Consider the following 24,366-nt stretch of genomic DNA (forward strand, 5'->3'; position numbering starts at 1 on the left):
TACTTTACGATGGAATTGGGTTGCGTGTGGTAGGCTTCTGGGTTTCATTAAGCTAAGGTATTCATAACGGCTTGCTTCTGTTTTAGGATGAATCAAGCTGTCTATAGTCTTAGGTATACATCAAAGTGTTACTTTATAACCATGACGAAGAAGATCAATAACATTCAGATATGACAGGAATACATTGAACACTTTCTGACCGTGTTTAAAAGAGAGTTGTACAGATTGAAAAGCCATTCATCTCTTTTGAAGGGCTTAAAACTGCCTTGTCCACAAGCTTGATGCAATTAGTTCCAAAGTGTGCTTCTTCCATAAGCAGTGTTCTGTACATTGAGAGCTTTTTTATTTTTTTGAGCTTTTTGACTTTGCAAATAACCCCCCCCCCCCCCATTTGTTGTACAAGTAAACCTAGTTAAAAGCATAACCATCTACACTAAAAACTACCCCTTCTTCTGTGATTCTTGTTTTGTGTGAACCGTCAAAAAACAGGTCTGTTTCACAAAGCACTTCTAAACATTTAGCAGGCTTCTAACTGTTGGCATCCTTCTATCCGTTTCACAACATTCTAGGTATCTGTCAATTTTGAATGACCTGCTAAATATTTAAAATGCTGCTGCTATACATCTAATTGCTTTCCAGATTCTCACAAAGCGCTCTTAAATATTCTGATACTGTTGATTCAGTTCTCAACGTAGTAGCCCGCCAGAGGTCTTCTTAGTGGCTACCTTTTAATCATGGCTTTGCTACTAATTTTAGCCGACAGAATTTTCGTAAGAATATTTTGGGACAGAACAAAACCGCTATATTAAATATATAACGATCATGATTTCAAACAACGTTACAGACTGACACTGAGTTTAATGCTAGAATGATGTGACATTTTGAGACCAGATCTTGACCACCAAGCAAGGAGAAGCCACGCTGTACAAACCGAATTCCGAAGGGTTTGTAGCTTTGGCATTTTATACATCCGTCAAATTTCTATGAAATGTTGGTGATTTACATGGTATTAGTGTGATTAATAAGGCAACGGCTTGACAAATTGGCCGTGTTTCCCGCATCTTTATCAAGAGACCAGTTCTTAGTCAGAACAGAAATAGAAAATGCAAGAAGGCATGATGCATAGTTGAGAAATGTTTTCGGGTAATAAAGTCCAGAATTCAGCGCCGGTGTGTATGCGTGTGCGTGTGTCATTTTTTATATATATATATATATATATATATATATATATATATATATATATATATATATATATATATATATATATATATATATATATATATATTGCCTTCACCCAACGGGGTTCAAAACCTACGTCTTAACTAATGTTTAAACTGTAGTGAAATTGACAGTCACCGTTACAGCCTTACTGTAGTTGCATTCATTCCTAATTATTTGTAGGTTATCTGTAACATGTATCACGATATTGTGCTCATTTATTTTTTTTTAAACTTGAATGCTGTTTGTCAGGTGCAGCCACGTGAGAAACTGTTTTATTTATTTTTTCACTCCTAAACAATGCTGGTTGTCAAACCTAGTCAAAAAGTAAAACCCACACTCTTGTAAAACAGAATTTGATTACAATGTTGCATCCTCATACATTATTGATCTGTAAGGACCACAATCTACTGGGCTATGTGTAACCTGCAGACCTGTTAAGAAAAAAATAAGAAAGTTTGCTGATTTTGAAAACATTGTTTAAATGACAGGCAATTTGGTCTGCCAGCTAACCAGGATTGACATAAAACTCTAAATCAATCATCACAGCAAGCTTCCATACAGATATTACTGGACTAGAACAAATGTTATGCAGCCCATCAAGGTCATTTGATGTTGATGTAGGAAGATATTGTTTTCAATTACAGTACAGGCATACCAAGATCCTTGCCGTGACACATTCCCTGAGTTTTCCAAATAACAGATGATGCAGTGTGCTTGAAAAAGTCAAAGGCACAAACAGCCTTCATATATTCTTGCTTTTCTGGTGTAATACAGAGATTTGATTTAAACTCTATAATAGGTTTTTGTTAAGGTTAAATAGGAAAACAATGAAATCCTTTAAAGTGGAATTTTATAATAATTATTATTTTTTGTTTAAAGTGCTACTACGAAGCCTATATATTAAAGTGTTATATGATTCTCATTTGTAATGAATTAATCATCACATTGTAAAAATATGCATATTTTATAAATATACAGCTCACTTAATAATTTCTTTCTTTTTGTTAAGTTTCTTTAGAAAACTCTTCCCATTTGGTAATGGTTGTCATTCTCTTTTCAGGGTTATGGTAATAACCTAATGTTTCTCTCACTGTCCATGTAGTTTAAGATTACCAGATTTCCACAATGAAAATAAACGGGAAGCATTTTTTTTTCTTTAATTTACTAAAGCCAAAAATAACAGTATATAAAATAACACAATAGTAGTTTCAAAATATAACATCGGGTGAAAATATTGCAGATGATAACTCATTATTTTCTTTTATATTGTCATCTAGTCAAAACATATCAAATGTACAAAAAGCCAGTTTTAAAAAGTAGATCAGCTACTACCATGTAAACATATGGTATACACATAATCAGAATGGTTAAACAAATAATCCAAAAGATAGTTTATTCTATTTTTGAATGGCACTAACAATCAACCTAATACATTTGCTGTTAACTTCCTGAGCAGAGTGGAGTTTTGTGCTTATTACTGGGCCAATTAAAATTGTTTATGGGCCAGTAAAAACACTGCCTTAGTGGCCCAAGGGGCCAGTAGTAAAAAATCGAAATGTAGAGCCCTGACAACTGCACATTACATTTATAGAGATACCACATAATGTTGCATAATTTTTTTTTTCTGTGCATAATTCCCTGGGCTGTACAAATATAGTGTTACATGTCCCACATGTTGTTACAACTGTATAAATAATTTACCTGTAATTTTTCTCTTCATTGTAACATCTTGACAATGTTTTACACTTACAACTTTAAAGTCTGTTTCAAAGCTCTTTTCAAAATGTCCACTGTAGTGCACAGATAGTGTAAGGATTACAGTCAAACAGGTAACACAGCAATAACATAATGTGGTATGGAACAGAAGCCAGAGGTTTTGTTTTTTTTTATCGCTCTTCCTGCAGTGATTTAGAGGACAGATGTCAAACCCCAGTCCACTAGAGCTGACATTTTGAAAAGAGCTTTAAAACCAACTTTAAAGTTTTGTAAGTGTAAAAAGTTGTCAGGATGCAACAATGAAAAGAGAAATTACAGGTACGTTACTGTTGTAGCAACCCGTGGGGGTGCATAACGCTGTATGTTTAGGACCCCGCTACTTATTCTTTAAGCTGCATGGAAGTTGACACTGTCACGTTATGTGTTTGGATAACACCAAGTTTCTACACAATATGTACAAAACAATTTAGTTCCCTCTAACACAAACTTCACCAAATATTTATACAAAACAACCACTTGCACTGTACAAGGAATGCGGGTGGTTTTTAAAAAAATAAAAATAAATTATGGTTGGTTCTTTTCAACTGTTGAGCTTTCGGAAACAAACAATAATAAAATTGCTCTTTCAACTCTGCAGATCTGCAAACCAGTAAAGGCTAGGCAGGGATGAAAATAACCCTATTGTATAGTAGTTTCACCCATTCCAGGTTTTGTTGCAAGCTTAATTTGCCACAGTGTCTCGGTAACAAGCTAAAGTGTGTCTTATTAAACTCTTAAAACCAGGAATGAATCAAACTGCTATGCAATGAGTCTTACTATCATCCCTGTCTAGTAGTATAGTATATCTAATTTGTTATTTAATGACAGTCTCTCTTTAAAATTACTTGGTGCTGAAACAGTTAAGGATATTTTAATTTACTGAATTTAGTAAAAGCATCAGTTCACAAAGTCTTGCTTCTGGCCACATCACAGTACTGAAATTGCTCTGATCTCCTGCTTAATGCTGATGCCGGTACTCCCTGATGCTTGTCCTCCTTAACCTAACAGCCACTTTTTACACCATAGATCAGTGGTGCACAACTCAGGTCATGGAGGGCCGATGTCCCTCCTGGTTTGTGTTCTAACCATACCCTAAATTACTTAATTGGACCACTTAAGCTTGTAATAGGGTCCAATAAAGTACTTTAGGGTGCAGTTGGAATAAAGACCTGCAGGGACACCGGCCCTCCAGGACCGAGTTGTGCACCATTGCCATAGATCATGGCATTCTTCTTGACCACCTTCAGAAGAATGCTGGAATCTCTGGAATCTGTTTCTCCTGGATATCCTCTTACCTACCCAGACACATGCAGTCTGTTTTCTATGCTGGATGCAGTGGTGTTGTAAACCTGGTCACTTGTGGTGTCTCCCAATATCTTCAGAATCTACATGCTTCCCTTGGGTCTCCTCATCTGCCAGCACAGCCTCATGTTTCACTCCTATGCTGATGATACCCAGCTCTACTTAAAACTTGACCCTGGAAGCCCCTCTGCCATGGTCCAGCTCTTGGCTTGCATTCAAGATATTGAGGCCCGGATGAACCTCGGAAACTGTCTGCTGGCTGCCTTCCTCCACAGTATGAAGCTTTGGTGTACTTCTTGACAGCCACCTCTCCTTTGATGCTCAAACATCTCCAAAGTCCGTCCCAACCGTTCTCTGTCGGATGCGGAGATACTTTGTCATGCATTTGTCTCCTCTCCACTCAACTATTGCAACTCTCTATATAGTGGTCTCCCGGCACACACCATAAACCGACTGCAGCTAGTTCAGAATGCTGCTGCCAGGATCCTTACAAGATATAAAAAACGTGAGCACATCACCCCCTGTCTTCCCCAGCTGCACTGGCTACCTGTAAAGTTCAGGATTATTTTCAAAACTCTCTTGCTCACCTGCAATGTCCTTCATCACATAGGTCCTGAGTACCTCCTCAACCTGCTAACCCGCTATGTCCCTGCCTGCAAGCTGAGATCCTCTGACTCTGGCCTGCTTGTTATCCTCAAGCAAAAGTGCACCACACTTGGAGGATGCTGGTTTAGCTTCATGGCTCGGACTCTTTGGAACGCTCTCCCAGCTTTGGTGCGTGATGCTCCCACCGTCACTCGCTTTAAATCAACTCTCAAGACCCATCTGTTCTCTCTTGCTTTCCATGCTCTTTAAGCCTGCTATTAGCTGCTTTGTTGTTGCTACTATTTAATGTATTATGCTATTATCATGTGTTATGCATTTTTCACTTTTTAATGTATTATGCACTTCTCTGTATTTAAGTTATTATGGATTGTCTTATCACTGCATCTAGTAAAGCACTTTGTGATGCTGGTCCACTATAAAAGGCGCTATATAAAATATAGTTTAAAGTGATTGATTAGCATTAAAACTGGAAATCATCTTGCTGATTTTATGAGCAAGTATAAGTAGTAGTTGCTGACAGGCTGGGAGGTACGGGATATTGACAGATCAGTGGGATAACAGTTTGGAGGTGTTCTTCCATGATTTGATTTTTAAAAACATGTGCAGCACAGTCATGGAGTGGAAAAGGAGAGTCATGCCATTAATTGGCAGACTTGTCAATAGTAAATTGCTGTGAACAGTGGCGAGAAGCGTCGGCAGCATTCATTACGATTTCCTCTGAGGACCGTGCTCCATCTCGGAGTGGTGCTCAGTGGAACTGCTGTGCAGTCCTTTACCTTCATTAATAACCGTTCTTTAATTGGAAAGTGATTTATAGCTACTGCTGGGTTTTCATTAGGACTTTTCTTGTAGGCAATTTTGCAAAACAAAACATAAATTGGGATGTTCAAACTGTCATGTAAATGCCACTTCTCCACTATAAAAATAATTAGTGGGAAGCAGCGTTTGTGTGACAGCTCTTTAAGTCTGCTGGGAATTTGCCCATCCACAGATACATTTTTTTCTACTGTAGTCTTGTTTTTTCCTTTGAGGTGTTTTAGTGATTTTGTTTTTCTGTTGTTATTATTACTCTGAAGATTGAGCTATCTAACAGTTTGGCATGGTAATCGTCAAGTAGCAGTTTTTTTGTATTACTGTCTCCTTGTCTTTTTGATAATACCTGTGTTAAGGTGATTTGCCGTGTGTTCAGGTGCTCCTCTTCTGTTTTAGTTTCCTGCGAGAGACCGTGTCATCTAGTGCACAGCTGGTTATTGTCAACAATATATACAAAGATAACCCCTTAATACCTGTTCACTAGATGGCTCTGGCTCTTCGTTCAAGACAAAGTACATTTACCATAAAAAAGGAAACTACTTGACTAAAAAAAATGCAACCACTTTAGAATAACTGCACACATGGTATGAATGTAAAGGGGATTTTAAAACAGTTTTAATTGGAAGCAGCAATACTTGCTCTTTAGCTAACATTCAGACAATCCAAATGAGTCATAAAGTCAGGCACTACAGTACCTGTTGTTTGTTTTAACTTAAAGGGCTGCTTTGTCTACATTTCTTGAACACTTTTCTATTATTATTATTATTATTGTAGTGGTAACCAGATTCAGATTTGTCTGAGGAAGTGTTGGAAGCAACGCAGAAAGTAATTGATACTGTGTGTTGAAAGTTATTGTTTTTTTCAGATTCTAAATGACTGTGAAGTCATGCTGCGCCACCTTGTACTGTACCTGCCAGTATCTCTCTACAGGGTTGTAGTCAATAATTGCGTTTAATAAACTGTCAGAACGAGTGAGAAATAACATTTGAAAGTAATGTAGATTAGGTGGTGTTTTTTTAAACGTTATGTCCTTTATTTACAAATAGTCCTTATTTTTAGTTCAGAATTGCTTTGTTGGTATGCTAGAAAATAACCAAATGGCACCCACTAATCTGCACATTGCTCAAAATGCCATGTTTCAAGCTGTGAGGAATTATTGACCGTACTTAAATGAGATTTTGTGTTCAGATGATAGAGGTAATGTTTTATATTTTTTCTTTCCCTGAATTCAGATTCCTACCAGTGCTACATTTTCACAAGGACATGCATTATGATACTTGTAAGTGTGGTAAAGGGCTATGATATTACAACCTTGGAGTCTTGGAAAGTAAATTAAAGGAAGGCTGCTTTACCCAGGAATTGAGTCAAATGTATATTAGATTTTATTGATTCCTCCTTAAACACCATGAATTTTAAATTTGTTTTTATTCCAATAAAATCAGCTCTTGCAAAGGGATTTGATGTATTGCAGATCGTTTAGGCTTCAGACCAAGTGAAACACCTACAGCATTAATCTCTGTGCTGATTCTGGGTATTGTATTTTATTTTCATTTATTGCTGTTATCATTAGGGCTGTGTATGACACTGCTAATGAGCTGAGAGTAAAGTGCTTTCTTTCACTGTTCATTCCAGTGTGGGCAGCATACAGGGTGGATTAATCAAACTGCACTGCCTTATTGTCAGCATATGATAGATCCAACAGTTCGCTTGTTGCTGTGGTGATAAATCTGAAACCACTAAAGCTAAAGTCTCCACGCAGATTCATTTTACTGTGACCCCCCCAAAAAAACCCACATATTTTAAAAGATATATATTTTCATAATTATTCACATATAATTTATCATTGCATGTTAAAGATACCATAACTTTTTACACTGCAATCGTGTGATCTTTGAAACTGTCTTCATATAATTTGTGTTCAAAGCAATGACATTAAGTAAGTTTATCATTTGAGAAATAAGAAATAAGCTTTGTTAATACAATGATAAACATAGATGCCTGTGAGGATATTAAGAAAGACTTGAATTTTCAACAGCACTTTATTATTCTAAATGTACCACTCTTGACTGTTTTATACTTATGGACAAGTTTACCATTTAAGTTGAAGGTAGTTAAATAATAAGTGTTTTCAAATCGAATATTACATAGCTTGCTACCTTATCCAGCTTTGCTTTTCAAAGTTAGTCAATACCTTGCTGGGTATCTCTAACAATATTATTGGATAATGTAATATGAGTTAGTTAATTAAAGTAGATTTTTTGTAATTGTTAATCACTGCCTGCAGTATTGTTTAATAAAGACCAAATTAGAAGTAACCGATAGTGTGCTGGCCAGGAGGATGTGCAAAGCTAGCAAAGGGTTATGAGACGGACAGCAGTCCCTGGCCAATCACAGGTCTGATTGAGAGTAAGAAGTGAAATTGCCCATGTAAGAGTATCGCATACATAATTGGGTTTTAAAACGTGCAACCTTGAAGACTCTATGACATAGTCCAAGCTTGTGCCCACTTTAGTTACCAAATCCCACAATTACTTTACAGGAGGGTCGAGGTACAATTTAGCACACATGTGAAAATAATGATCCGTACCTTTAAAACACTTCCACTGATGGCTGGTAGTACTTCATGTTGCATGGCTGCGTACTGTAAACTTAAAACGAAAGACATAAAAAACTTTTAAAGGGAGACATAAAATAAATGATCAGAAACTTGCTGTGCAAACTCTTTTTGTTAAATTCCTGCAAGTCTCTTGTTAAGGTCTGCAAATGAAGTAATGAGAGAGAATTGCCTTGTGTCTAATTTGAGCAGTCAGAAGTGCCCTTCTGCTTTCATCCACACGCACTTGCCTTTTCAATTTCAAAGTAGGCCCTCTGGAGCACTGTTAGGAGTGGGATGAGCTGAACAATATACAATAGAACCCATAAACCTGTGCTAAGCTCGACAAGTATAGAAACAAGTAAACAGTTTACGTGGCACTGAAGCCTCTGTGGAGCAGTGCTGATGAATGATGCCCTGTACTCTATACTTCATGCAACTCTTTACAGCTTGACGTGTTAGCAGTGTAATTGTACTCACTGGAAAACGTTGATCAGGTTATGCTAAAGCAAGCAGTTTTTAAAACCTGCCCTAAACAATCATAGTGACACTGACTGATAGTTTGGCATAAAAGCAAACAATAAAAAACGCTAAAAAAAACAAAAAAAACAAAAATGAGACTAGTTAGTGTTCCAAGCAAACAGAGTGGTACCCAGTGAGAAAATGTATGAATAAAACACTCTAAATAATAATATAACACAACTCTGTTGTAGGATCCTGTTGTAAGTTGTGATGTATGTCATTCCTTCATATGTTGTTTTAAATATTTATTTGGCAGTAAGAACTATCTACAATAGCAGGCGTCTGTACAATAAAGGCATATTTATTCCACTTATATTTTACCACATCCTGTTTTATGCAGTAAATATATGGCTAGGGGCCAAAATGAGTGAAGCCTTACTGTGTTTCTACTAATTTTATCTTAGAATTAAAGCTTGCCAGCTGGTTTCTTAGACCCATATTAGCACTAAACTTGGACTATGTTACCTAAAGTAACATTAAGTTGTTAGGTTAGTGCTAATCAGGGTCTGTGGAACCATGCATTGGGGTTTATAGTTAGGGGACAAGAACATAGGCAAAACCAAAAATGATGCCATATTTTTTGCTTCAGATGTACAATGCAATAATATGTTCACAAATTTATTATTGGACAGCGTATGTAGGTCCTTTTGAAATGTGTAGACCAATTAAAAAAAAAAAAAAAAAAAGTTCTATAGAGGATGTACCCAGATTTTGGTGTCCTGCTTTTTTCATCTTTAACTGCTGTATGAACAAAATCCAAAAACATAACATGGCTATGAATGACTGAGCATGATTGTTTCATAATCAAGTGTTGTTATCCCCTGGGTGACCATGAACCAATCATGCTCAACAATGATGTCATGATTTACAGAATGTATGGGAATATATCAGCTGTTATGCTCTATTACTTTTATATTACATTGACAACCCAACAAAAACAGGGCGACCTGTATCCCATACATTCTGTGACACTACAGTTTGTTATCTAACCTTAGAGCCAGCCATCTGGGGAATATCTGGGTTTCAGTGCCATTTAGAAACTCCAGATTTTCTTTCCATTGTCATGAGAATGTGATGTAGCACTGTCACAAAGACAGCCGGAGAGGGTGACGTCAGACCAGAAGCAGGAAATAAACAACGAGAGATGTTGGAGCTGAGTGAATGGCTTCACTCAGCATTTAATGAGTGAACAGAACAGACAGAAAATAAACGGCTGTAACATACAAAAATACAGGACACGGCACTCGTCGCCAAAATAAAAAGACAAACAAAACGGACTATACAGACAAAACACGGTGAGCAGATATTTTAACGATTATGATTATTATTACAATTATTACTATTACCTCCGTCTCCAATCCCGTTCTCCACTCACCGAACACACAACCCCAAGTGAGTGAAAACATGCTGCTTTTATGCAGCTGTACCGAGACTCGACTGCTAATTAATCATTCAATTAGAGTCGCGGTACAACTGCACGTGAATTAATAAAGTGCAATTCCCCGTGCTCACATATTATTACTTTTTACCTGCACGTGAAGTGCTGTGCAATCTTCGTGCCTAAATACAAATATACATTTTAAAATACTTGTGTTACACAGACCTGTTTATATCCCATGTACCAATGACTATACACCAACATTAAAACACAACACATAACGCAAAATATACACAGGGGCGGGCACTTTGCCACAAGCACGCACATACCAGTCACATTCCTCGCACTATAGGAAGCGTGCGGCCAAACTATTGTACGGCTTAAGAGAGGGTATATCGCCTTCTCATGCTAACAAAGCACAGCAAAATGCCCAAAAACTATGTTTTTTTTTTCACATAGAAACGTGTCCGAAAGCTGTAACTTATGCTCATGAGACTTCAACAAAAAATCAGTTTGTGACCTCGCTCAACTTTCTACTGTAACTAAAAACTGTAGCAAGCAATTCTTAACAGCTGAGATCTGCTGTAAGTAACCCAAGCGAGCTCTTTGACCAAATAGGAAAAAGTACTTATCTGTGCAGATACCTATTCATTCAGTATTTTTTAATTTATGTGACATAATTTATTAAACATTGGTAGCTTATTGTAGATCTATATACAGTATTTTGTACTGTACTAAACATTTTGACTGGAAAATTTTTCTGCTTTTCAGCTCCATTTGTAGACTATAAGGATCCGGATTGCTGAAGTTATGGTTCTGTAGGAAAATCTATATATATATATATATATATATATATATATATATATATATATATATATATATATATATATATATATATGGTGCTTCAACACAAACTAACAACTTTGTGGAAACCCAATTTAAGAAATCTGCACAATGTCAGTAGTTGCGCAATACCAAATTGGAACTTGGAGAAACATTTAATTATATCCTCTTGCGTTTTACTGTTAAATAGTTTATTTGCTTTTGGAAGGTTAATAACTATCCATAAAAGAAAACTACACAGAAACCCAAATTGCCCGAAAAGTACTACCAAAATAGCATGCGAAAAAAGGTGAGACTTTTTTTTGTTTTGTTTTTACATGGAAACTCTGCCTTTTTGAGTAACATGCATTCAGCTGAGTTAATACAGCACACATTTTAAAGTCATAGAAAAACCCATTAGTGTTGGCGATTTAGAAAAGAAAAATTGCATTAGATTCTCATAGCTGCAGTTTCCCCTAGATTGATTCAATTAAAGTTTTGAAGTGAAAGGTTGGAAATATCTAGTTTCTAAGTCGCTGTCTCTCTCTCAGTTAATTACCAATCTGTCACTCCTCTCATTCCCTGGTGAAAATAATGCGTAAATTATCTTAAGATGATTAAATTGTTCAAGAACCCCTTAACCTTTTAATAAGTAGTAAAAGAAAATACCATCATGCTAATTGCTTTAAGCATTATTTCTTGCTGAAAAATACTTGATAAGCCTTCAGTATCCTGAAGCACCAGTTGGGTTTACCAGAGTAGACACTCTGAAATAAAATCAACAATACTATACCAGACGTTGCAAATAGTTATCCTATGCTGTATTCACATTAAACCAATGTTATATTGAAATAAGAAATGTTTTTGAAGGTAAATAACTTGCATGTACAAAGTTTAAAGTGCTTGGGTGCAGTAATTTAGGATACAAGCAGAAACTAAACGGACTGAAAAGGACATTGGGGTTACAGTGGCGTCTGCTCTAATGGTCTCACAACAATGTTAAAAGGCTGTGAAAATGAATGTTGGATTACATAGCAAAAAGCAAAAAGTGTGGAATACAAGTTTAGGCAAAATATGCTAAGATTACACAGTACATATGGGTTAATAATTTCAAACAGTCATTGATAACACGGTACTGTGCGTGTATGTGTGTATGTATATATATATATATATATATATATATATATATATATATATATATATATATATAAACATTTATTTTTTTATTTAGGTTGGCGAACAAGAAGACAACAATAAATACATGTATCGCCTAATGCGCTACACTAAAGGAATCAAGTTCAGAAAAACATATTTTGTTTAACAAAATATATGCATTTAAAAGATACAACCTCAGTTATGCATATGGAGGCAGTTTGCGGCCATCTGCTGTCACACAGAGCTTTACAGTTATGTGCTGCTTCTCTTATTACACACATCTGTTTTTCTTACAGTTTGTGAACTATGGTATTGCTAGGCATGTCGAAAAATATGGGGGTCTGATTAGCATATTCGATCTGTCCAAGCTGGTACTGTTTGTTAGAGTGGAGGCAATAACAAAACGCTGAAATTGGAAAAGCCTCTCTTCGAATTCCTCAGAAAGCTAATGGCGCTTCTTTGAAAATGGCTGGCTGTCATGGGTGATTCGAGATCAGGCAATAACGTTTTGGTTCATCTTTTCACAGACCGTGAGTCACGTTCCTGTTTGTGTAGTCGGACAGTCATGTCTTTTGTTGGCAATTTTTGATGCATGCATCACTAAATTTGAATTTAAGATGCAGGCCATTTTTAAGAAGAAAAAAAATGTTTAAAAAATTGATCTTAAATTTGAAGGAATACAGTGTATATCTTACCAATAGTTTACTCAATAAAGTAGCAACAACTAAAAGACAAGGTTCGATCAAAAAAGATTCAGATGTTGTTCAAAATGAATAGCTTGCAAGAGATAAGCTTCGATGGGCCTGTTAGCCTCTTCTGGTCTCCAACATTTTTTGTCGTCTTACAGTACATCAGATCTATCAGGCTTTGATCTGTTATCCTGGGCTTGTAAAAAAAAAAAAAAAAATTATCATCATGTAATCAATCTAATAATGCTTTTAAGTTTAGGGTCCAGGGGCTGAACTATATATTGGACTGAAATAATGCTTAGTGTGAATCCCTTTATCATCCTGATAGTTAACTTGATTGAGGAATCCAAATATTGATCCGTGCACAGCAGAAATATTGATATGCCACTCCAGCTTTTCTCCAGATTCTGCGCTTTCTGGCAAACGTTAGGATTTGACTGTGATGACAGGAATAAAATTAAAGGGCCTTGAATTGAGGGATGAAATTCTTGTTTGTGGTTTGTCATAGAGATACTTTTATTACTGCCATTAGTTTGACCCGAGACACACAATCCTTGTGTACATTTAGTGACAGGCAGTGACTTACAGGGCGGAGAGTCCAGGCTACCTTCCAACTTCCAAGGATATGATGCTTTTCATTATTTGCAAAGACAGAAGCATACGGGTAGGCTTTGAAAAACTGATAATTGTATGTATTGATTCACTCATGCCGTGAGTATGGACAATAAGTTGTCATCATGTAGCCTAGTCTAGTTGTGGATGGGTGCTTACCCTGTAGTGCCCGAGTCTCTATTTAGAGATGTAAGTGGGGTAGCTGGCGCCCGTTTTAATTTAATGCTTTAAAGATGTCTGTCAAACTTCAGGACATACAGAAAGAACTAGATGGAAAGAGATTAACAGCATCTAGAGCAGGACACAAAGCATTTGCATTCGCAGCATGTATCCAGTGTTGCATTGCATGTTATTTCAAACATAATTACCCTCTATTAAATCAGAACAGGCTTGAGTCCTCTTTTTGGTGCAGCTGATTAGAGGACTGTTAATCAGGATTGATTTCATGAACACCTTTGGAGCTCATGAAAATGTATTTCAAATAGGATTGGGGGAAAAAAAAAATTATGTTGTCTTGCCATATAAAAGATGTCAGATTTGTTCCAAGGTGACCAGCCCACAGTTCTTTGCTAAGTCTAAGTGTATGATGAATGTGATATGTTTCTTATATCCAAGCGAAGGACCTGAATTCTCAGTAATCCTAACAAAGTTCTGTTCATGTTACTTTTCTCTGCAGGGAAGTGAAAATTATTGCTGCTTTGCAAGAATTACAGTAATCCATACCTTTTGCGCAAAGCTGGCTGTTTGGTGTACAGTTAGTAAGATGAATGATTTGCAAGTCTTTGTTTTTGTCTTATCCACACGATCATTTGTAAATGTAAAACTGTAGAAGATAAATGCACTAATATTGCTGCTTGTAGGGAAACATTAAAAACAGTGGTTCTTGTAACAGCTTGTGCAAGTTATGGAGTTCTTTTACCTCTGTATCGGTAAGAGAACTGCAGTGGTGAGACGACATTCGAACTGGACATTTCCGATGGGATAGAAAAATGGTGTGAAATGTGATGGGGGGGGGGGGGAGAGTACAGGATTTAACCCGATTCAATTTTTGCAGCCCATTTTTACATATCCAGGGAACCACCAAATGTGATGAAACTCGGTAAGGACATGAATTGGCTCAAATTAGTAAATGTATCAAAACCTGAGACTAAAAGTAGAAACCTGTCCATGCATTTGTGTTGCTCTATTTTTTGCGTCGAGAGAACCACTAATCCAATGGTAATGAAAGTGGATAAGCACATTCATTTTCACACAGACTCTGGGCCTGTCCATCTCTCTGCAGGTGTTGTTTGTACGTGTCAGTTACTTTTCCATTTGTATTTACGTGGTGGCAGTGGATCAAAATAGACATATCCTGTAACTTGTTTTTAGGTAAAAACATTAGGTGAAATTGGAATAATTCTGATTTATTGCACCAGAATGCAACCATTCAGTGTTAGTGTACATGTAATATTCATGGATTGAAAATAGCACAGTCCTGGGCTTCGGAATTTCCCTTGTTTAGGTACTTTATTTAAATGACCAGCCAGGAGTTGGAACAGCCAGGCCCATGCTAAACCTGCTCTGAACTGAGCACACCAATTACAGCATGCATAAATCACAACTGAGTCTGCCAGTTTAATAGCATCCACCCCACTAAAACAAGCCGTCGGCTCAGCTGATCAGAAATGATTCCTAAATTGTGAAAACTGTTGTAAAATTAGCAAGTTTGAGTGAACTGTGGCCAGCCACTCTCAGATTAAATCATAATCTATAAAACATCTGAAATAATAAAATAGATCTATATCTTAAATGTAATTCAGTGGCAGAATTATCAAAATAAATAATGAACATAGTCTCTCTAGAGTTGTCAATTATAAAGCAACTGTTTTAGAATACCACAGCCCTACAGAGTTGGTAAATCGCCTTCTCATGCTAGAAAAGCACAGCAAATTGCCCAAAAACTATGCTGTTTTTTTGGGTTTTTTTTGCATGGAAACATGTCCGAAAGGTATAACTTATGCTCATGAGACTTCAACAATTAAAGTCCAGTTTGTGACCTTGCTTAACTTTCTACTGTAACTAAAAACTGTAGCAAGCAATTCTTAACAGCTGAGATCTGCTGTAAGTAACCCAAGCAAGCTCTTTGACCAAATAGGAAAAAAATAAGCACACAGTACTTACATGTGTAGATACCTATTCATTCAGTATTTTTTTTTATTTTTTTGTGAGACATCATTTTATTAAACGTTTCAAATTATTGCCATTTGACTCTACTACTGAAGCTATTACAGATGTAAAAAAATAGCACCCCATTGCAATAAATAACAAAGCTCTGTATAAATCACAGAAAGATATTGTTTTCATCCTTTACACTTTTGTTATCTTTGTGTTTGGTCATCGGATGGCTAATTGCTTTAAATCCAGACTTTACTGTCCACTAGTAATACAATGTTCACTAAATACTCAATAACAACAAGAAAACAAAAATATATATATATATATATATATATATATATATATATATATATATATATATATATATATATGTGTGTGTGTGTGTGTGTGTGTGATTGGAATTCAGTGTTCAGGTGTTAATAATAATAATAATAATAATAATAATATGTATCCTAGTATCCTAAATAATGAAGATAGTCTCTCTAGAGTTGTCAATTATAAAGCAGCTGTTTTAGAATACCACAGACCTACATTTTCCAGATAAAGCAAGTTCTATTCTTAGTGTACATGTTTCTGAACGTCAGTATGAAACAAGTGAGCACTTTGCCTATTTACCATTATTTAGTGGCGTTTACCTTCTTTAAACAGTCAACCACTGCTGCATCGTTTATATTGATTTTTGGTTTCAGGGAATCTGCTCAAGACTACTCAGTCTTTTACCTTTAGTCTACTGAACTACCTGAACAGATGTATTCCTACCACTAAAAATAATTTGCTCTTATTTTGTAATCGATATACGAACACAGCTCAGTTATTCTGTTATAGAATCCTGGCCGATAAATTAATGAAAACGATTTAGCCAGTCCTACATTGTCATAGATCTTTTAATAAGTACAAAAAGATCTATATGACATTAGTTCCAAGTCAGTGTCTGTTCCACTCATAAGCCTTAGTGCATAACTTATAAATCCCTACTTCATCAGTGATATGATTTTTTTAAATAAAGGAAGACTAACGTTATGCAATGGAGAATGATTGAATATCAGTGAAGGTCGAAGTGGCAATCAACTTATTACAGATTCCTGGGTGAACACTAATGGACAAGTATAATGTGATCAGTTGAGATTGCTGTGCCCTTGTTGACTAGGGCTGCTTTTCAGTACAACTGGAAGATGTTAACCCTTTAATTCTGTTGAAGTTAATTAAGTTTGTCAGTTACTTTTTAAAAAGTGAAGCTTTTGGCAAGAGAAATAGGTACCATTTGATATACAGATTTAAATACATGTGCTGCCAGTCTTCCTGCTTTTGATGTATTTTATTTTTAACTGAGTCAGGCATTAGTCACAATGCTTATTTTGGCTTTCTGGTTTTGATCATTATTTAAATTGTCAGGGACTGGGCCTTGTGTATTATTCATTACTACAAAAAACACTGTGTCTTTTTCTGTTGAAGTTGTATTTGAACTTTATTTTTGTATTTCTTCTATTGCTAGAATGAGACATTGCTCCTATTAAATTTTTTTTTTCTTCTTAGTAGCAGAAAAAAAGGATCCATTTTATTAACTACCAAGTATAATTCTCAGAATTAACACTAGGATTTTCAACTGCCTATATTTTTGCATTTTTCCCTCTATTACATTCTTTTATCTTATTGTTTTATAATATTTGAATAGTCAGAAATATGACTCATATGTTAACCCGGGAAATCTGCATATGTTGCCGTTTCATGTCTGCAGCAGTAGCCTGATGTTGAAGTGGTTGACCTACAGTATATATATATATGTGTGTGTGTGTGTGTGTGTGTGTGTGTGTGTATACTATATGCCTATAGGAAGTATTCACCACCCTTGGATGTTTTCAGTTTGTCGTGTTACAACCTGAAATCTTCATGCATTTAAATGGGACTTTTTTTTGTTTTGTTTTGATTTACACAACCTACTCAATACTTTGAAGAGGCAAGATAATATTTATTGTGAAACAACAGTTAATGCTTGGTAGAACCACCTTTTAGCAGCAATTACAGCTGTGAGTCTTTTGGGGTAAGTTTCCACAGCTTTATCTCAGTTGTTTTGAAAGCTCCTTGGTCTTCATGGTAGTATCTTTGCTTTGAATGCACTACCCAACTGTGGGACCTTACAGAGACGTGTATTTTATATGAAATCATGTGAACCACTTTTATTGCACACAGATGGACTCTGTTTAACTTATTGTGTGAATTCTGAAGGCAATTGGTTGCACCTGAGCTTATTTAGGAGTGTCATAGCAAAGGGGGTGAATACTTATCTAATGAAGACTTTTCAGGTTTTTATTTTTAATAATTTTATATATATTTCTAAAAAGAATATTTAACAAAATGTTTTCCACAGAACCTGACGTGAGAACTGAAGTTGTTACTCTAAGAATCAAAAGTTTTTATCCTATATCCGATAAAAAGAGAAGCTAATATGTGTGTGTGTGTGTGTGTGTGTCTATATATATATATATATATATATATATATATATATATATATATATATATATATATATATATGTGTGTGTGTGTATGTACTGGATGCATTCTAATGTAAACAGTTGCAGTACGGAGATAGATTTTAGATTTATATGCTGTGACTACAATAGGTAGAAGTGTGCCTCATGCAGTTCATTGCTACAGACTGTGGAATGTGCGTGCAAAGAAAGAGAATTCAGTGAAATGTGGGCCATTTAATTATATCTGGATGATAAAACGGGTGCACTTTAAAATCAGTGCCTATTCATTATGAATAATAATAATGTTAAACAATGATATTGTGCCCAGTATATTTTCTAACATACAGGACTTTGGTAGGTTGCTTGGGGTATATCCACACATGCAGTCTGGTTTTGGCATTTCCCATAGGGGGCTGTGTTATTGCCCATGCAGTATTACATGGCACAGTTAATTAAGTTTGCATGTCAATATCATCACGTGATGCAACGATGAATGAATGGCCGAGGCCACAAACCTACAGTATTATGGATGCCCATAGTTAATTAACCATGTGTACGACATATGGGCTTCAACAGCTGCCCTATGGGGATTCTCTTATTGCATCGTTCTGTTACCCATGACTTGTTCTGTGCCACTGCCAAACTTCGAGCCTCTACTAACAAAAGTGTTACCTTTTCAGCTGTTTTCCATAATAAGATATCAGTAAATCAAATCCCTCCATTTGCAGTGCAAAAATGTCTGTTTTCCTTTTAAAAAATATTCATGTTTTTCCATTTTTAACTGAAAATACATTTGAGATGGAAACATTCTTAGACAAAGAGTGCACACAAGGCTTAATTGTGGAAACTATAAATGATCATAATATTTTATTTATGATTTGTATTATTCTTATTGCTGTTCTTGCTTCGTCATGACGAACCGTGCTTATGAATATTGCCCTTATTCAACCATAGTCCATGTGTTTTTCAAACAAACTATTTTTATTCAAAGCTGTAGTGGTTGAACTGAACATTGTTATAGGAGGAGGTTAATTGTCAGCAAAACTTGCAAAGAAAATGTACAAAATGAAATTTGCTGGTTGCATGTGTTCAGCCCCTTAAGTTAGTACTTGGTAGAAGCACCTTTTGCAGCAATTACTATGAGTCATTTTGTATAGGTCTCTACTAGCTTTGCACAATAGGATAGTGAATTTTTTTGCCCATTCTTCACAGGAATATTGCTCCAGTTCTGATAAGTTTGTTGGAGAGTGTCGATGGACTATAATCTTCAAGTCTCAGCATTAATTTCCGATTGGATTCAAGTCAGGGCTTTGACAGGGCCACTCCAGAACATTAATTGTCTTCTTGTTCAACCACTCCAGTGTGGCTGTGGCTTTGGCTTTGTGCTTTGGGTCATTGTCGTCCTGAAATGTGAATTTCCTCCCCAGGTTTTCCTCAAGGATTCACCTGTACTTTGCACCATCCATCCTCCTCTCTATCCTGACAAGCTTCCCAGTCCCTGCTTGTGGAGGGACTGACTTATTGTCAGTGAATATGTGTGAATGTGTGAACACTGAGTCCCAACTTTGCAGCTCTCTCAAGGTCATTGTTGGCTTCAGAGTGATGCCCTGAACCAGTTTCCTGCTTGCTTGGCTGCTCTGTTTGGGAGGACGACCTGATCTGAGTAGTGTTGGGGTGGTATGATTCATCTTCCACTTCTTAATGATGGACTTCACTGTGCTGAGAGGGATAATCAGTGTCTTTGGCATTTTCTTGTACCCTTCGTCTGCTCTGTGCCTCTCTACCACTTTATCCCTGACCTTGTTTTGAAAGCTCCTTGGTCTTCATGGTTGCTTTGTTGGATCACTGTGTGAGTTGCAGCTTGTATACCTTTATATACCTGAGGGAAATTGTCTACAAATTAAACCACTTTGAGTACACAGAGGCTGAAATAATTGCACTAATTTTGTGACCTTTCAAACAAATCATTTGCACCTGAGATGATTTAGGGCTGCAGTAACAAAGGGGTTGAATAGTTATGCAACTGGGATTAATTTGTTTTTCTCTAAGTCTACTTATCTATATTCTATATGCATTTTTTAACTCTATCAATGTGGAGTAGTTTCTCTGTGTAGATTCTACATGTAAAGTCTAATTTGAAAGCATTGTAGAGTATGCTCAGGTGCCAACAAAATGAGAAAACTTTGCAGGGGGGTGAATATTTCTGCGAACCACTATGTATGTGTGTATGATATATATAATTAATGTATTTGAAGTAGACAGCTGTGAGAATATAGCTTAATGGTTTATTGTAATTAATATTTACAAATTACAGAGCAGTTAATGCAGAGCTTGAGAAGTAAAGTATGATATAGTTTAGACTTGGTTGTTTCTATTGTATATACAAGTTCCACATTTAACTGTTATCTCCACTCTCTCCTCTCAGGTGACGGATAAATCAGTAAAAGCATTTGCTGAACACTGTCCGGATCTGCAATTTGTCGGTTTTATGGGCTGCTCTGTTACATCCCAAGGGGTCATCCACCTCACTAAAGTAAGTACCAGACTGTAACTGGCTGTTATTTGCACCTGTAATAACTGTCAGTCTTCAGAGTTATGTACACTAATTGGACAGCAGGAAATCCAGATTGCAGCTAACATTAGAAAGAGAAATGATGAAGTTTTTTCCATGACCATTTTGTGTAACTTGGAATTGGTGTACATCCAGTGATTGTAGTATAATGTACTACATCTTAGACTTTGTTCCAGTTCCATCAATTTTCAAGATTCTATATCTGTTGTAAATTGAACATGCACTAAGCAATGCCACGCTTATTTATTTATTTTGTCTTTCTATAGACCATCATTTCAAACATACAGGAACAAAACAAATATAATATGAAAAGGATAGCTACTCAGCTTTGCTAGTTACAGTGAGTTGTGCTGAAATGCGGTTGTTCAAGATAGGCTGCAACAGCTGTGGTAAATTTCATTAGAAAGTAAGGGGGCTGAAACAAAACAAGTTTAAGGCTTTAAACTTCGTAATGTATGTTGTGTGGTTTATCTCCATGCTAATGGAATACATGCATGAACAGAAGCCTCGGAATTACCGAACTAGAGTACAATGCTAATTTATAAGGGCTTGGGGTGAACGATTATGAGGTTAAATCGCCTTGAAGTCAATATCAAGCTTGATCACTAATAACTGTACACTAATAACATTTATCCAGCCATTTCCCTTTTGGGGAGTGAATGTCACTGGCAAGAGAGCCTGGATTTTCAGAACCGATCTGCCAAATGTAATGAAACTTTGTGTGGACGTTTGTCATTGTTCTGTATTCTGTAAACCCTTTTTGTGGAAAAGACAGTATATTTAGAACCACTTCTTGGTTTTAGGTGGAACAGTGTATGAGCATACTGAACCAGTAATGTATTTTAAATATACTTGGGGATATATGAAGAATAAGGATGCTGTGGTGAAAGGGCCATTAAAGTAGATTTATGTCTCCTTTAGCCAAAGAATTGACTTAAGTTTTTTCATATGGACCAGTGTGTAATTTACAGTGTATGCAAAACCTGCATACAAGTGAGTCTATATAGTAGAGTTCTAGCATAACTTTTTAAAATGTGATTGTGAATGATGTGACTGGCAATCACTTGGTTTTAAAAAAAATTGATTGCACAGTATGTAGGAAATGTGGGTAGGGTTACATTTATTTTTAATTCAAGTTCCAAACTAATTTTTAATTTTCTATTTGCCTAACTTGCAAATAATTGGCTAATTTGACTGTCCCCTTTTAAGTACAAACTTAAGAGTTTTTAAAGTAGTGATATTCAATGTATTGTATACGCCTGGGCATTGAATTAATGACACTTCATAACAGTGTAATGGAGTTTGTATCCCCCTCCCCTTGTAATTATGTTTTTTGTCCAAAAGTAACCAGTCCCTGCAGCCAAAAAAAAAAAAGACCAAACAGCTGATAACAGTTTAGATTCAGATCCTGGAATCTATCTATCTATCTATCTATCTATCTATCTATCTATCTATCTATCTATATCTATATCTATATCTATATCTATATATATATATATATATATATATATATATATATATATATATATATATATGCATATAGCGCATTTGAAATAATGTTCATGCTGCACATTTGTAATATCAAAACTGAAGTTACGATTTGAGATGTTGTAAACTGCAAGAGTTACATATCGTTCTGTCCGTTACTACATCTGTCAAATGTATAGATCTCATGCATCATCCCATTTCAGTACCTTTTCAGCAGGGCAGGGTTGCCCGGCGAAGTGGCTGTCGCCGCCCAACTGAAAAAAACTCGATCCGCCCATCTTGCAGATGCTACTCTGCCGTGAACAATAAGGATTGATTGCGCTTCAAGCAGATCAGATCGATTACTTGCGCGTTGCTGGGTGAAAAAAAAAAAAGTCTTCGAACCACATGACAGCTGTGTTACATATTGACACAACATTTAACCAATCGGAGAGTTGAAGGGGTGGGTTTTCTGTGTTAAGCACTTCGAGGGGCTAAAACGTTAAGAATGACTGTTAAAAAAAAAAAATAACCGATTATTTTCAGAGCTAAAATAGTGACAGAGTGCAGGGTTTTCAAAATAAGATGGAGATTGGCGCAATCCACCGCCTAATACTAGGTTTGCGCGGACTACTTTATTAAAAACATATTAAGATTATTCTCAGTTTATCATTGTCCATTTGTTGTCGTATTATTGTACTGTAAGGTATAGTACATAATAGCTATACTTATGCACAAAAAAAAAAAAGTATTCCTATCGTGATATCGTAAAAATATGTACCCAGGTGCTTGTGAGAGATATTGGGGGTTCATGTTTAGAGGCTGATACGTCTTTAAGAAGAAAGCCGTGCGGGATATCAACTGAACTTGTCAGCTGATATACAATTGTTTAAATGCTGGATTACCGGTATTACACTCCAGTTTAATGCAATTATGATGGTGATCAAACTTGTACACAAAGTACTGTTGTGTAAGAAAAAATGGTTAAAATGAAGAGTTGCATCCAAAAAATGTAGAACAACGAAAAACAAAAATAGATGTCCCTCAACAAAATGCCCTGAAAACTTAACTTAATGAAAACAATTTAAATGAAACAATTAGCTTAATAATGAAGCTAAAAAGGAAGGTTTCTGTTAAGTTTTTTTTTTTTTTGTAACTCCAATAACCCTACGTTATCTTTCCCTAGTCAAATCGCAGAGTGCCTAAATAAGCACGGTCATTTACCAGAATAATAATAAAAAAAAAAAAAACTGTAATGAAAAAGAAAATGTAAAATATAAAAAAGCACAACCAGATATAGTCAATAAAAACAACACATTATTGAAATTATCTGTTGTATTATATATTTAAGGTAAAAGGCAGGTTTATTTTTCCGTTAAGTGCTCCCGATTATAATGTTCTGCCGCCCGGCTGTACAGAATTCCTGGGGAGAACCCTGCATTTCTTAATAATGACGCGTCTAATTCTGCACAAAAGGGAATGCTGCTTCCCGTACCGCTGTTTGGCGCCTTCTGACACACCTGCGGCTGTTGCAGTTGCCTCAGCGGGAGAGAATTTCAACTAGACGCTGGTAAAAACCTGATGCGCATCACTTAATCCAACCCATATATCTTATAAAACCACACCTGATAGGAATGTCTTCCTGACATATTGCAATAACCAATGATATATTTTTTTGTTGATTGGTAGGTGGTTACAGCTTCGAAATACCGCTTCGAAATATTTAAATTACATTTTTTTTAATGTTTTACTCGCCGGAGTTACTGCCAATCAGGTCTGCAGCCAGCGCATAACGGTATTATGTTGATTTATTACCATTTTGTATGTGTAATATGAAGTGGGGCTTGCGTCCAGGTCAAAACAGGGAGACCAAAACTGAAAATGCTGTTGTCGCAGACATGGCTCAGCGTCCCATAATGGACTCTGATGCGTGTCTGAAAAACAAACTTTTATACCATATAAAAAATAAAAAATAAACTTTTTTTTTAGCCCTATATGTAATTTAGGTGAACAGTACAATCAAAAGAAAGATATGTTGTGAGATGTATATTATAGTTTGAGAAATTATTATACTATTAATGTAACAAGTTTCATTGTATTTTAGGGTTTGTAGCAACTTTAGACCTCTGTTAAACATAAAACCACCCAATCATACTTAAATATATTAGGACAGACGTGTAGGACAAAAAGTTCCATTAATATATGTATATGTTTTTCAATTGATGATTACTGAG

At 36.0% G+C, this 24,366-nt stretch overlaps 1 protein-coding gene across 3 annotated transcripts in view; it reads left to right on the forward strand.

The window, feature by feature from the left end:
- Nucleotides 1-24,366, forward strand: part of LOC121315017 (F-box/LRR-repeat protein 17-like) — a 272,761-nt gene that overhangs the window by 61,492 nt on the left and 186,903 nt on the right. For all 3 annotated transcript variants that reach the window (XM_041248866.1, XM_041248875.1, XM_041248884.1), the window contains exon 6: nt 20,519-20,626. In XM_041248866.1, the coding sequence (XP_041104800.1) occupies nt 20,519-20,626 (108 nt within the window). The remainder of the gene's footprint in view (nt 1-20,518; nt 20,627-24,366) is intronic.

Source organism: Polyodon spathula, chromosome 1 (assembly GCF_017654505.1).
Source record: "Polyodon spathula isolate WHYD16114869_AA chromosome 1, ASM1765450v1, whole genome shotgun sequence".
NCBI lineage: Eukaryota > Metazoa > Chordata > Actinopteri > Acipenseriformes > Polyodontidae > Polyodon > Polyodon spathula.